The sequence below is a fragment of the Nanorana parkeri genome, unplaced genomic scaffold (genome assembly GCF_000935625.1).
Source record: "Nanorana parkeri isolate BGI_ZX_2015 unplaced genomic scaffold, ASM93562v1 scaffold442, whole genome shotgun sequence".
Taxonomy (NCBI): Eukaryota; Metazoa; Chordata; class Amphibia; order Anura; family Dicroglossidae; genus Nanorana; species Nanorana parkeri.
Window position 1 is genome coordinate 872,880 of NW_017306710.1, and position 14,797 is coordinate 887,676.

Here is a 14,797-nt window from a genome sequence, read left to right on the forward strand (position 1 = left end):
AGTGTATTTAGCTCACAATGGAGTATGACACTTTGTGTTGCCTGAGGAAGGAACCCCGAAACGTTGCAATGTGACAAGATGTGTGTGTTTCAATAAAATTATCACTTTCTGAAGATTTGACCACGGTGTACTAGTGATATAGTTTACTACTGGTCACCAGTTGGAGATCTGGACGAGTTGGAGCTTTTGACAGAACACCGACTCTTTTGATGTTTACATTGAATTATGTTGAGATGAGCGGGGCCCACATGACCACCCGCAACTCGAATGTTGGCCGATTTAGCAGCATTGGGCTGAAATGCGAAGTGCGTATAGCCAACTTTACTCAGCAATTAAGTAAGCTTTGAAGTTCACTCATTAGTTAGAGGAAATAGACATTGTTTTATTTGGCTCCTGCTCTTTGATATACACCTATTCCCTAGGTTAAGGAATACATGATCTGAGCTCATAAACTCAGCTTTCCTTTTCATCTCCGCCCGATACTATGCCATCACTCTGCTTTCCTCCTCAAGCATGTGCTATACACAGTGCGGGGAACCGCCTTCAGCAGCAGTAGCGGCGACTGATCACACAATTAGCAGCGCGCAGACAGGGACAGACAACTAGGTGTGTTGCGACGTTTCTACACGCAGCAAAAGGCTCTTTATTGGACGGTTGCCCGGGTAACACTAGTAAGAGAAGGCGGAGCTCTCCACATCCCCTCACCCGCAACACGAGGGACACACGCACACGCAGCAGAGAAGGCGTGGCTTCCGCAGATAGTGGAATGCGCGCGCCACGCCCTGTACAGTCTCGCGGAGCGCGCACACGCGCAGGGTCCATTGAGCAGCGGCTCGCGGAAACCAGACTAGGACTTACGACAGGGAGGGCTACAAGAAGCGGGCGGCCTGCCTGTGCTTCAAGAACGAGAGGGAGGATGAGGTGAGACTGGGGGAGACCCGCCCCCCACATACACACACACACCTATATACACCGGCCTGCTTTGTCACGGCTACCCCGGTGCTCCAACACCCCCGTCCCCCCCCTCACAATGTGTCCGAAGCGGGCTCCACACTGACAGGATCCCCGGCATGGATCCACATGTGTGTCTCTGGGGAAGCAGCACCCCCTGCTGTGATCACTGGCACGGACGAGGAGACCTGAAAAGAAAGTCGGGGAAGTTGTTCTCCATGTTTGTATGCCGTCCTGACTTGTGGATTTCCTTTATGTCTGAGGCATCCCGATGTTATGTGTATACCTGGGTCATAGAGGCACCGGTTTTATCTCGGCAGCTGTGGCCTTCTGTGTAACTTGTCCATGGCCTAGATCTGTGAGCTCCTCTGCTTGTTGTACACATTTGTTGGCTGCCTCCGAGCGCTTAAAGTCTATTTCCACTTTTTGGGGAGAACACCTTTTTGTGTTTTCACCTGTTGTCATTCATGTAGCAGAACTTTAAATATTTAAAAATAGCTGCTTACCTTTTTTACTTACTGGAAAATCTTTACTTCACTTTCCCCTTCGATGTAATGTGAAGGAGGAGGCTGGGGAGTAATATCTGCCATAATTAACCCTGTCTGTGCTGGCAGATCTGTCCTAAAGTCCTCTGGAGGAACTAAACATCCTAAAGGAGCAGGTAACCCTTGCGGCGTAGGGGCAGACCTGCTCATTTAGCAGTTTTATTTTCCTTGATCTGCAGGTGGTTAGCGATCCCCTTCCTCCATGTTTTGGCCCATGAACTGTCCCTCAGTGTCCTCGTATATAATGCAGGGCTGTGGAGCCTAGATCGTATGTAATGTCAATGAGCCTCTGACCGCAGGAGCAAAGTAGGGAAAAGGCTGCGGGTGCTGGTCTGGTCTTAAGCTTGCCTTACATTTATTTTCTTTTTTTTTTCTTTCATGCAGCCTGGGGAAAAACACTAAACTTCCCCCATTCACACTAAACAACATGGGTGGGGCAATCTCCCCTATGGCTATTGTATTCTGACTAGAGCTGCAGCTAACGATTATTTTCAAAATCGATTAGTTAGCACAGAATACCTGCACATGGATTGTAGAGGATTGGCTGCAGTCACTGTTTGGCTGGGAATTTAACACTCCTGGCTCCTTCAAGAAAAGTTGATTGACCCACAGCTCAAATTTCATTCGAATCAGCAGGAATTATTTAACATTTGATCTGTGTATGGCTGAAATTCCATCTGGGCTTTTAAACATGGATGGAAGAATCTGCTAGATTAAGCCTGACCAAAAAACTTTAGTGAATGGCCAGCTTTTATTCTGTCCCTTATCTCCGCATTGCCACCTATTCTGAGCAATGGGGGTTGTCTATAGTGCCCTGGGTATAATCCTGCTCTAAAGAAACAATTAGAAAGGTAGAAATATTTTCATGTATTCTGGGAACACAACAATGAAAAGTGGAAATCTACTTTAATGGTGCAAAGTACAGTGACCGTGCCATACTCCGTTTTCTATAGCTTTTTATTATTAGTTTTGTTTACTATTGAAACATGCATATGGTTGCTGTAGGTTACATATAAGCCTGCCTTTTTTTTTTTTTTCTTAAACTTTGCTTGTTGTGCAAGTTGTTTTCACTTTGTCAGCTTTAGCATGTAATGGAACTTTGTAGGTGACTTGAACTTTCCATAAAGAAGCTACGATAGTGTTGGCTTGTCGTTGTTAGCTTGTAGACAATAGTTGTGTGTAGCAAATAAGCGCTGATGTTCCAGACAGTTTTCGTGAACTATTTTACATGAATGTAATATGGATATAAGTATGACAGGAACTTCTAGGGGCTGTAGTCAAAACTACTTGTAATGCAAAACAGGCACATTCTTTTGTAATCCATCTCTACTACCACTGCAAGATATTTTACCATTATGCCACTACTGTAGGATTATTGTCTTAATAGAAAATCATTCTAGTTGTATAATGCATAGACACAAAGAAGGGAAGGAGGTCCTTGGTTTTTGACTTGTGGTGGGTAGAGCATGTTGAAATAAGAGCATTTTTGGATTGACTAAGGACCACTGTTCTAAGTAAAGAGCAGTTCAATTACCACTTGTATGCATGCTTAGATGCTCATTTTTTGGTATGTTTTTTTAAATTGCTTTCAGAGGGCAAGAGTTCTTTTCCGGTTTTGGAGTAGTGTGGTAATTGGCCCACCAAAATATATATATCCAAACAATCTTTTCATATAAACTTTCCTGGTTGAATTTTTAGAACTTTCTCTCCTCAGTACAATCCCTGCTTCTAGACCCAAGGGCCTGGGTTTAAATCCCCCAAGCATTCCAACACTCCCAATCTTGTAATTTGTCTAGAATACATTTGCTGGTAATTTATTCTAGTACTGAAAGGGATGTAGCTGTCGTCTGATCTTTACATTTATAACAGTCATGTTAGATCTGCGGTTAGCTTTAGAGTGCTACACATATGTTAACTAGTTAAACACTGTCAATGCATAGGTATCAGGGTCTAGCCCTGAAGAGCATGCTGGTTAGAAATGCTGTTAATTTAGGTAGTGACCAGTCCTGCATAGCTACTGTTGTGAGATTGACTTGCCCTTTGGTGTAGAAGTGGAGGGATACAGGGCAAATGTGCACGTTTATGGTAAATGTTATTAGTGGGCCAGTAATCTTATACAAGGAGATGGCAGCGTGTGACAAGGACTTGTCAAAGATGTCACCAGTAGACATAGTAGGACGGATATAAATGTCACAACGTACTGGTATTACTAACATGCTCAGAGGTTTTTTTTTTTTTTTTTACATCTTAAGTTGGTTTTATTTAGAATTAGGAAGTTGCCTGATCTGGTTTAAAGACAAATTGCTAAATCTTTCATTCTTTCATTTGTGATAATTAGGGATGCACTGATACCGAGTGTTTGGGCAAGTACTGGTACTCGCCAAATGCTCAGATACCTTCCTCAATACTAGAATTTCTGGTCAGAGGAATATTTTTCTTCTGACCGGCAGTGCTGTAGGGGAATGTGGAGCTGGCTTCCTTATTGGCTAGGAAGCTGGCTCCTTGCTGATTGGTTGGGAAGCCGGCTTCCCAGCCAATCAGCATCGAGCTGGCTTCCTGGCCAATCAGGAAGCCAGGCGGCATGTAATAACATGCCGCCTGGCTTCCTGATTACCCAGGAAGCCGGCTCCATGCCAGCGGAAGTATCGGTACTCCATAAAGAAAAAACTATATCGGTGCATCCCTAGTGATAATGCAAACTGTTAACGTTGGAGCCCTTAAAATGGTTTGAAAAGTTCTCTAGTTGGTGTATTTTGTGTATCGGCTCTAGAGAGGGAAAAAAGTCTGGTGATGCATAAAATTTGTGCTGGCTATTGCAATATAAACAGCGGGTGATTTGTTCATCCAGGCTGTTAAGCGTGGCTGGAGGAATCTATGATGTTTTCCTTCTTTTAGCCCGCAGGTCGAACGAAGAAAATGTTACTGTGTATACTAGGGATGCACCAATATATCGTCCGAAAACGGCACTTTTGGCTGAATGCCGAAAGTGCCATTTTCTTGCTGATACATCCCAGGTTTCTTTCCTCCCCGCTGGGCGCTGCTCTGTATCACAGCGGGGAGGCGAGAAAGTGAGAGCCGGCCGAGCGCTGCGGGAGGAAGACCGCTGTGAGCGCCCGGTGTCTCTCCTCCCACAGACTCCTATCACAGTCCGGCAGAGCGGTGTGTGGGCGGAGACAGCCGTGCTGTCACAGGAGGCTGAGCTCTCCTCCCTGCACCGCTCTCTCAGCGTCCTGTGACAGAGTGTCAGGAAGGAGAGCAAGTGCAAACACTCAGCGATTGCTGAGTGTTTGTACATATTTGAGGACAGAGTATGGTTACTATACCCTCAATTATGAATGAATGGGAGTGATCTACATCCCCTCCTGTTCAGTCATAGTTGTAGTTATAGTAAACATACTATGTTCCCAAGTTATGAATGAACAGGAACACTTATACAGGATTCCTGTTCATTGATAACACGGGATACAGAAAAAGAGATTGAGATTTTTGTTTTTTTTTATTTCGGTTTTGTTTTGGTTTTTGAATTTCTATTTCGGTGCACTTCTAGTGTATACCCAATATTAGTCTCCTTTCAGAAATGTTGTACAACACATTAGCTGTTTGCATGGCAGCCCGTGCAGTGACCTTAATTAAGAATGGCACCCCAGCACACAGTATAGTTGGTACTGACAGTCCTGCACAATGGACATACCATGCATTTAAAAGGTGCTGGCCCCTTTTTTTGGGGGTGTGTTCTGTTATAGGTTGGTGCACAAAATACAGCACATCAACCCACTTGCAGTAATTTAACGGAACAAGTTAGTAAGTGGTCCTAAAAAATAAATCTGTAAGCAGACTGCGGTCCCCGCAATTATAACTAGATCCTGAGCTGTGTCCTTTCCCAGTAATGTTGAGGATGATCGGTCCCATCCTCCCTCATGTTGGCCTATAAGAAAGCTCATTTTAGTAATGGGCCAGTAGGAATGTGTGGAAGGTTTTTAGGTCTTTCAGTCACGGAGGCTCAGCGTTGCATATGGGCATTTCCAGGGGCAGTGTGCATGCAAATTAACTTTTCGGCTAACTGATTTGATCACTTAGATCAGCAGTTCCCAATCTGTAGGTCTAGTATGCCCAGAGGTACATGCCAGGACATTCAGGGTACACTAAAAAAAATGCTTAATGGTGCAACACGGCATCAAGTGTTTCCATGGTACTGGCACCCGGCCCGCTTGCAGCATGGAATTATATGACCCTGATCCAAGGCTGCTGATGCGGGTGCAGGCAGTTCTCCCTTACAGAGCTTACTGTGTTATTATACCCCCCTGTAGTTTCCTGTACATACCCCAGGATTCAGGAGAGGTTGAAAGGAACTCTGCATTCGCAGTCTCTCTTTGGACCTGCTCTTTCTCCTGCTCTCTGCCGTGTTGCCACACATGTAGAAGGCATCCAAAATACCTGTGAAGTGACCTTTTGTTACAGAAGCTTCTCTACTCAAATGTGCTCTTTCCTGATGTGAACAGAGGACTCTGATGTAAAAGTGGGGCTTCTTATATGAAGGGCGAACTCCCCCTTTGGTGGCAAGTAGAGGGTAATATCATTCAGTGCAGATGTCACTGTTCTTCAGCCCACTCCTTATTCCAGTGTCCTGCACAACTGTCTGAACACCATCAGTTAGGGTTCTGACATGTTTAAAGCACTCTTTCCCCTAGCAATTCCCACCATGCAAGAACTTTTTTATCGATTCTACTTTATGTAAGTTAGACTAATATTATCACTGTTGGCTGCAAGACTGCATATTACTTGATTATGAATTCGCAACAGTGAGTTTGCTACATTTGCTTCTGTGCAGCTTTCTCTACACTGCTGACACTTTTGTAACTGTTGCAGTCGTAGCTTTGTTTTTAAACATTCACGTGCATTCATTATTACAGCATTATTACAATAGGAGTGGTTTGATGTCTTATGCTTTTAGGATTGTTTGGAGTTTTATGCATTTTTATGAACATTGACTGAATTTTATTTAGTGATTTATTGACCAATGGAAAATGTGTTCAATTCAGTTCAGCTGCTGCAACTTTCCTTCCTGAGTTCTGTTCCTCTTTCTTGTGCTGTTTGAGTATACCTTATAAGCTCTAATAACCTGCTCCTTAGCCTGTACCAAATGTAAAAAAAAATAAAAAAATACCTGACCTAAAGAGGTTCTTAGAAAACATTGCTTAACCACCTCCCTTCCGCCAAACGTCCGGAAACGGCTGGGCGGGAGTCTTCTGGATGCGGGTGGGCGTCTTTAAACTTCCTTCGTGCCCCCGCATCCACGCATGAGCGGGAACACCGCCAGAATTTTAAACAGCCAGCGATGGCCGTTTACATACAAGCGGTCCAGCGTCTATAAAGACGCCCGATCGCTTGTATGCTGCATGCCTCTGTGCGCCCCCTCCTTTCCTCTCCTTGTGGTCACCGTCCCTGCCATCCCGGGCATCCGATCCGGGATGGGCGATGTTGCTCCGTGCTCTGAGAATGGAGGGAGATCAGTACGCGATCTCCCTCCGCTCTCCTCCCCGATCTCTGAATGCAGGAAGTGATGTTTACTACATCACTTCCTCTGTCACTCTCTGGTACAGAAACCAGAGAGAAGCTTATGAAGCAGATCTGTGCTTCATCATCTTCTCTGGGGGTACCTAGGTGACATTAGGGGTCTTGGAGACACCTGATGTCTCCATAACGGGGACCTGTCGCTGTAATTTGATATTGCATAGGGGATTCGTATCCCCCTATGTGATAACAATAAAGTTAGTGACATTAAAGTAAAAAAAAAAATCTTCCATCACCCCCATGTTAATGTTAGCACTTACCTTAAATGATGTCTCTTATTCCGATCTTCTTTCCTGATGTTTTCATCTGGCCCTCCAGCGGTGCGGACGGCTCTCTGATCCAGCGCTGACTGCTCTGTCCCTCCGCTCCAGCGGTGTCTGCATGTGGGTGCACGCATCCATAGTCCTACCTTGCGTCTCTGCTCGTCTCCCAGCCGAGAATCGGAACTGCGCATGCGCCCGCCCCAAGATCCTTTGCGGCCGTACGAGCAGTTCCTGATTCTTGGCACGGGAGCGTGCAGCGAAAACTAGGTAAGTTTAAACCTAGTTAAAGCGGGGTTTTTTAAAAAAAAACTTCTTGCCTATATCTACTGATTGCTAGCAGTAGATATAGGCAAAAAAACAGGGTTTAGAACCCCTTTAGTGTAGAAAAAAATTGGTCACAAAATAAATACAATTTACACACAAAAAAACCCCACAAATTTTTTTTATGGTCCCCACCCCCACATAGATGCGCAAAAATCCGTTAGGTGCGCGTCTACACACAAAAACGACAATTGCGCAGCACTTGTTACATATCACTGCGAACATCGCAGTGGGAGCAATAATTTTAGGGCCATCAATCACTGATAACACTAAACTGATAAATGATGAAGGCTTTTAAAGCGTCGGCTATGGCCAATTTTTGGTATGATAGTTTTTTGTGAAATTCGCGGGCATGCGCAATTTTAAGGCTGCACATGTTTGTCTATTTACCCGACATGATCCTGTCTTTTATATTTTACCAAACAATTGGGTAATGTTTCCTAACATAATAAAGGGAGTATGCTGATCTGTTTGTGGGGTTATTCTATACAGATGTCCCTAAAGCTGTTTATGTATAAATTCTCTTTTGCTTTTATTCATTGTGTGTATGACACACACTCACAGCATAACATTCATACAAACAAAAATCTGCAGGGGCTCTGTCTTACTCGCTCTAAAAAATCTGGCTGGACATACACTATAAAAGTCCTCCTACCAGACTAGATTTGTCGATATTGTGAGGGTACTTCACCATATGTTCCTTTCAGTCATGCAATAAAGCAATTTGCATAACGTGGAGTCAAATATGATCTAATTGTTCATATTTTGCAGCTAAAGGGCCTCCCCAAATGTATTGATTGTGTAGTTAGTACTGTGAGAATGTGGTATACTGCTATTCCATCATTTTGCAGAAAATCCATGTAGAAGAATTTCACTTCCTTCATGGCCAGTTTTAGGCCAATAATCTACAGTTGGTAAAATACACCTGGTCACACCAGGTCTGTCTCAGATCTCAGCACAGCCTTTGCAGTTGGCTTCCCTGGATTGCAGGCTCCCCCCGAAACTCACCGATACATTCAAAACCTGCTGCAAGTGCTTTTAAAAAAATCTTCCATGTTGAGTAGCTGTTGAAATCATTAATATAGTCATTTTTACATTTTCCTTGGGACACAATCAAATATGCAACCAAAGGACGCGATATTTGAAAAAATTGTTTGTACCTGCTCTTTCCTCTATACTGCACATACTTTAGTAAAAAAGAATAGTGAACACCCCTATTGAATAATAGGAATTGTTTTTTTTTTCTGCTGAGGCGTGCCTGTAGACTGATTCTATTTTTTTTTTTCCTCTCCCACATAAGGTTGCATGAACAAAAAAAGATAGATGCACAACCCGGTTTCATATGAGCATGTCCAAATCCAATTCCGATATGGTCAACAGAAGATGTATGAGAGTCACTTGTCGGTCAAATACCCTTCATTCCTTTTGAGAACCACATGGAAGGGGAGATGCCTCGTGTGCATTTCTAAAGGTGGTTGTTAATGAGAAGTGATGAGTAGTGCAGCACATCATGTAACGGCTTTTGCACTTTGGGTTTTAGTTATTGATGGAAAAAACCTTCGTTTGTGCTTACTTTTTTTCATTTTAAAGACGGTTAGTTTTTTTCTTTTGTATGTGTTTTTTTTTTTTTTCTTGTTTACACAGGCTTCGGCTTTTACAAGAGCAGTGTGTACAGAAAGCGTTTGCAAAGCATTTACAAAGCTTTTGGCAGGCTTCAAGTGCTTTGTTAAAGCACCCTTCCGCTACAGTATTGGAAGGTTATACACAGATCTTAATGGGTGTACTTACTGTCGCTTAAAAAGCTGCCAGCAGGCATCAGCACTACTTGAAGCGTGTTAAAAGCCTGTTAAAGCCCTGATATCAGCTTCTTTAAAGTGACACTTGGCACTACCTGTAAGATCAGTGTTTAACATTCCCATACTGATGCTGAACTTTTCTTTAGACTACAGCAATGCCGCTTGAAGATTGTCAAAAGCTTTAGAAATTATTTGCAAATGCACTATGTATACATTGCATTTATACGAACAAGAGCATGTGAAAAAGGCCATAGGGAAATAAATAGTTCATCAAGTTATCGATAATAAAAAAAAAATCTGTTGAGAAAATGCCTATTTTTGGATGAGCAGAATTAGTGGAGGCCTCAGATGTTTGGTCTGCAATTGGAGGATCTTTTTTTTTTTTTCCTTGTGCAATTTTTAATTTTCTAGATTACCAAACTGTGCACGAGTTGCTTGCTGGGGTAGAAGCAGACTCTTCCTAATATGTTTTGTTTTATTCAGGGCTTGGATATCCTTACGGGGAAAGGACTGTGTATTTCCTGTTATAAATATGTTGAGTTATTTTATTGTAGTGTTTACTTTAACTCATTAAGAAAACACCTCCAGGTATAAATTACATAACAGCAGGGTATCCGGGTATTAAAGGCTGTTGCATGTATGTGCAGTTTTGTTTTTTTTACCTGCAATAGGGATGAAGCCTCTGTAAAGTAAATGTAGAGACATATATTTACCTTTCAAAGTATTTTATTAATTTTCCAAAGTAGAATAAAACAATGAAATAGCACATGATGCACAATCAGTATAGCATACAATTTGCATTTCAGATTCTTCCACATTAGCATAGTCAAGTTGTAGGGTGGGATCACTAGATGCCATACACACAATATATAATAGTTCTGTAAAACATATATCTATCACCCTATTCTTGCCAATGTATCCCCCATCAGCAAAAACAAAACTCAAAACAATCTGAGAGGAATATCTGGCATAGGGATCCGCCTATGTCTGCAGCAAACATTTGTTATGATCTCCTCATCTATATAAATAGAAGACTTTCTGTCCAACATCAATGCACTAAACAGCTCACGTGTGCGAGCATAATGAAGAAAAAAAAGACAGACAAAAAAAGGAAATAGATGCTAAAGGACGCAGAACAGCTTAAGAGTCCGAAAAGAGTAGCTCCATCCCCGACCAAATAGCCCAACATCTACTTAAACATAGTCCCCAGAGAAAAATTCCAGAAAAATTGTTCAATGAAAATTACCCGGTTTCCAGCACCCCTGTATATAACAACCAGGGGGTCCAGGTCAATTCAAAGCTTTTTTTTAGTATCTTGGAGGATGCTGTGAAGTTTCTCATGGACCATAATCCACGACATTTTTTGTTTAACCAAGTGGAATGGAATTGTTGGCATTTTCCAAGCCCTAGCTATGGTTATTTTGGCTGCCAACAAAAAGAAAGTAATTAATTTATCCAAAGCTTTAGACAGTCCTGGAATCGGGCAATTCAGCAACACATATTGGGGATCTCGTGGGACTCTCACCCCCAGTAACCCCAAATATTAGAGCATAAAACCTGTTCCAAAAAGGTCTCAATTTGGGGCATTCCCACCGTATGTGATATATCGTGCCCGAGTGAGCACATCCCCTGAAACAATGAGGAGAAACCTCTGGGTATATTCTCGCTAGCCTGGCGGGAACCATATACCACCTAGATAAAACCTTATAATTAGCTTCTATTAGTGAAATATTGAGTAAACCAGATGACACACGGGAACAACATTGTTGCCAGAGGAACAACCTTTTCCAGGTCTTGTTCCCAAGCTAACATATAGGGTAATTTTACTTTCAGATTCTACCAGAAGGGAATAGAGCACCGAAACTCCCCCCCCCCTCTGGCCCCTGGCTTCAAGACACCAATGTTCGTAGGTTGTTCTAAACGGAGACATCACGTTAGGTGTTTTCAAAGAACCTAAAAAGTGTAACAATAAGAGACATATATTTAACTGGAATTGCTGCCAGCACTATATGGCAGATTCCACTGGGTGCCTACATATTCGATTTGTCTTTTTAATGACCAGGTTGGCTGAATTTTAGGTAATTATATTACCCAAATATCAACCTAGCTCCCTGAGTAAATAGCCCTGCAATGCCCTCTTGCCTCCTACACCTTACTAGTGGCCCGTGAGGCTTCCTACTAGCTGGGGTTGCCTCTGAGAGGGAATGCTGGGGGTAACGGTTTCAGAGTGGCCTCCAATTTTCCCTTTCAAAGATCCGATACCATCAACCTGGAATGTTCTCTCCAGCTTTGCCAGATGTGGCCCCTTCCTCAGCTTTAACCTGAAGGGAATTCACCTCAGTTAGGCAGGATTTTATGGGCCAAATTACAACTTTAGTTGTGGATTCCGACTGAATGTGTACCTCCAACACGTTTTCCTGCAGAATCAATATCTGACCTGCCTGTAACTTAACGCCCTCTGAGCCTTCAATTGTGGAAGGTCTAACAGATGAAGTCTCACAAATCCTTGCAGGATGCTTACAGCTGGAAAGTTGCAGGCCGCATCCAGAACTCCCTAGTTATGAGGGACCATTTCCACTCTTCTATTCTTATTGATGCAGTCCATGCCAAACTTAAGCTGGAGGAGCAGCTTGTAACTTCCACCAATGCTGCTACCAGTCAAGGATCTCCAAAAGGCTCTAAGACACAGTGTTTCCTATGTACTTGCTAATCCTGAATGTTTTGTATGCAGGGAAATTCCAAATAAACTATATGTACCTCCTATTTGAGGGGGCTTTAATCAACAAGTGAGCTGTTTTCCACACTTGATCCGGCAGTGGCTTGTCTTGTATGCATCAATATTTAAGGAAGCCTCAACAGCCATGCAAAAGAAAACAAAGAACAGCGCCTGTCTGTAACATAAGCATGCAAGACAACCACCCAGACTGATGGACATCGGTCGATCTTGGAATGGTCTGTCAAACCACCAGAATGTGAGCTGAAGCAATCTAAATAAGCCTCTCTGACGTGTTTCTTGTGATAAACCCTCTTCATCAGAGCAAATGGCGAATGTAACAGACTTTTGCTGCCACCACTATATACAGTCATGGGCACAAATATTGGCACCCCTGCATTTCTGTCAGATAATGCACCACCTTGCGCAGAAAATTGTTGCAATTACTAATGTTTAGGCATTCTCATGTTTATTTCTTTGTTATGGCACAAAAAGAGTGGAGAATAAAAGCCAAATCAGACACATTCCTTGCAAAACTTCAAAAATGAACTGGACAAAATTATTGGCACCCTCAAATAATGTGGTAGCACAGCCCTTGGAAAAAAAAAAGACAAATCAATGGCTTCCTGTAACCATCAAATGAGTATCTTACACCTCTCTACAGGAATTTTGAAACACTCTTCTTTCGCCAACTGATCCAGGTCTTCCTTTCCCAACTGCTGTTTTGAGATCTCTTCACAGATGCTCTACGGGATTCAGATCTGGACTCATTGCTGGCAAGTCCAGTACTCTATAGCGCTTTGTCTGAAACCATTTCTGGGTGCTTTTTGACATGTGCTTTGGGTTATTGTCCTGCTGTAAGACCCATGACCTCTGACGGAGAACCAGCTTTCTATAACTGGGCCCTACATTGTACCCCAGAATTCTTTGGTAGTCTTCCGATTTTTAATGCCATGCACACATGTGGGTCTCCTAACATAGCGTCTATTTTCCTTGGTGACAGATGGCGACGTATAGTGCGAGCTGACACCGTTGTACCCTGTGCCTGAAGGTCCGCTTGAATTTGTCTGGAAGTTGATCGAGGGCCTTTATGCACCATTTGAACAATTCTTTGCTGCAGTCTTTGATCAATTGTTCTTTTGTCCACATCCAGGGAGATTAGCTACAGTGCCATGGGCTGACAACCTCTTGACAATGTTGCACACAGTGGAGACAGGAACATTAAGATCTCTGGAGATGGACTTGAGCTTGTCCATGGTTTTCCACAAAAATTTGGAATGCAATTTGGAGAAGGTGCCAATAATTTTGTGCAGTCCATTTTTGGAGTTTTGCGTGGAATGTGTCAGATTTGGCTTTTTTCTTTTTTGTCACACCAATACAAACAAAAGAAATAAACATGAGAATGCCTAAACATTTGTAATTGCAACAATTTTGCGTGAAGTGGTGCATTATCTGACCTAAATGCAAGGGTGCCAATATTTTTGCCCGTGTGTGTGTACACTATATTACCGAAAGTATTGGGACACCCCTCCAAATCATTGGATTCAGGCGTTCTGTGAAACTTCCTTACTTCTAAATATTCCACGGTCAATTGTTAGTGGTCTTATAACAAAGTGGAAGCAACTGGGAACAGCAGCCACGAAGGGGTAGGCCACGTAAAAATTAGAGCGGGGTCAGCGCATGCTAAAGTGCGCAGAAGTCGTCAACTGTCTGCAGAGTCAATAGCTACAGGCCTCCAAACTTTGTGTGGCCTTATGGGATGAATGAGAGCGGAGGCTGCGAGGCAGGCCTTCTCGTCCAAAATCATTATCTGACCTCACAAATGGTCCAACATTCCCATAGACACACTCCTAAACCTTGTGGACAGCCTTCCCAGAAGAGTTGAAGCTGTTATAGCGGCAAAGTGTGGGCCAAATCAATATTGAACCCTACGGACTAAGACGCCATTAAAGTTCATGTGTGTCTAAAGGCAGGCGTCCCAATACTTTTGGTAATATTGTGTGTAATATTTATTTTACACACACACTCCTGACATCTTGTTCATTAACTGCTTACTGGCGCGGTGGAGCTGTGTAACTCAGTGTACAACCCACTTGGCCAATCAAATGATGTTCAGCTTGTCACACTGGAAAATCCTTTGCCAAAAGGATGAATGGTGACACTCTGACTGCAGCACACCGCTAACCGGTGTTGCGGCGTCAAAGCCCTGTGATGCGATGCAGGGGAAGTAGGCGGAGAATAAAAAACACGTCTTGGTGCGTCTCTCAGTTGCAAAGGAAGTGAAGTGCACAGGTGTCCAGTATAAATGGAGATGGGATTTAGTGAAATATTAAAGCTGCATAGGGATGATGGCAATGAAGAAAACCGCCCTGCCTAAGGTGCCGGACACTACACAGACTTTGAAAGCGACATTTAAAATGTGTTTATTTAAAAAAAAAAAAAAAATTTATATATCGCTCTCGATAAGAGAGCTGTCATGCTAAAAATCAAATAAAATCAAGTGTATTGAAACGGGGTTAATGGAAAAGTATTTAATGATCCTATAGATCAGTGGTTCTCAACCTGTGCAACCTCAGGACCCACATTTGTCCTTGGTCATTAAGTCATGACCCAAATCACACTGCACTGGAACACACA

General features: G+C 43.0%; 1 protein-coding gene across 1 annotated transcript in view; it reads left to right on the forward strand.

Moving 5' to 3' along the window:
- The first annotated feature begins 233 nt into the window (after positions 1-233).
- Positions 234-14,797, forward strand: part of NUDT4 (nudix hydrolase 4) — a 33,247-nt gene continuing 18,683 nt past the window's right edge. The window contains exons 1-2 of the mRNA XM_018560233.1: positions 234-336; positions 830-921. Coding sequence (XP_018415735.1) covers positions 234-336; positions 830-921 — 195 coding nt within the window. The remainder of the gene's footprint in view (positions 337-829; positions 922-14,797) is intronic.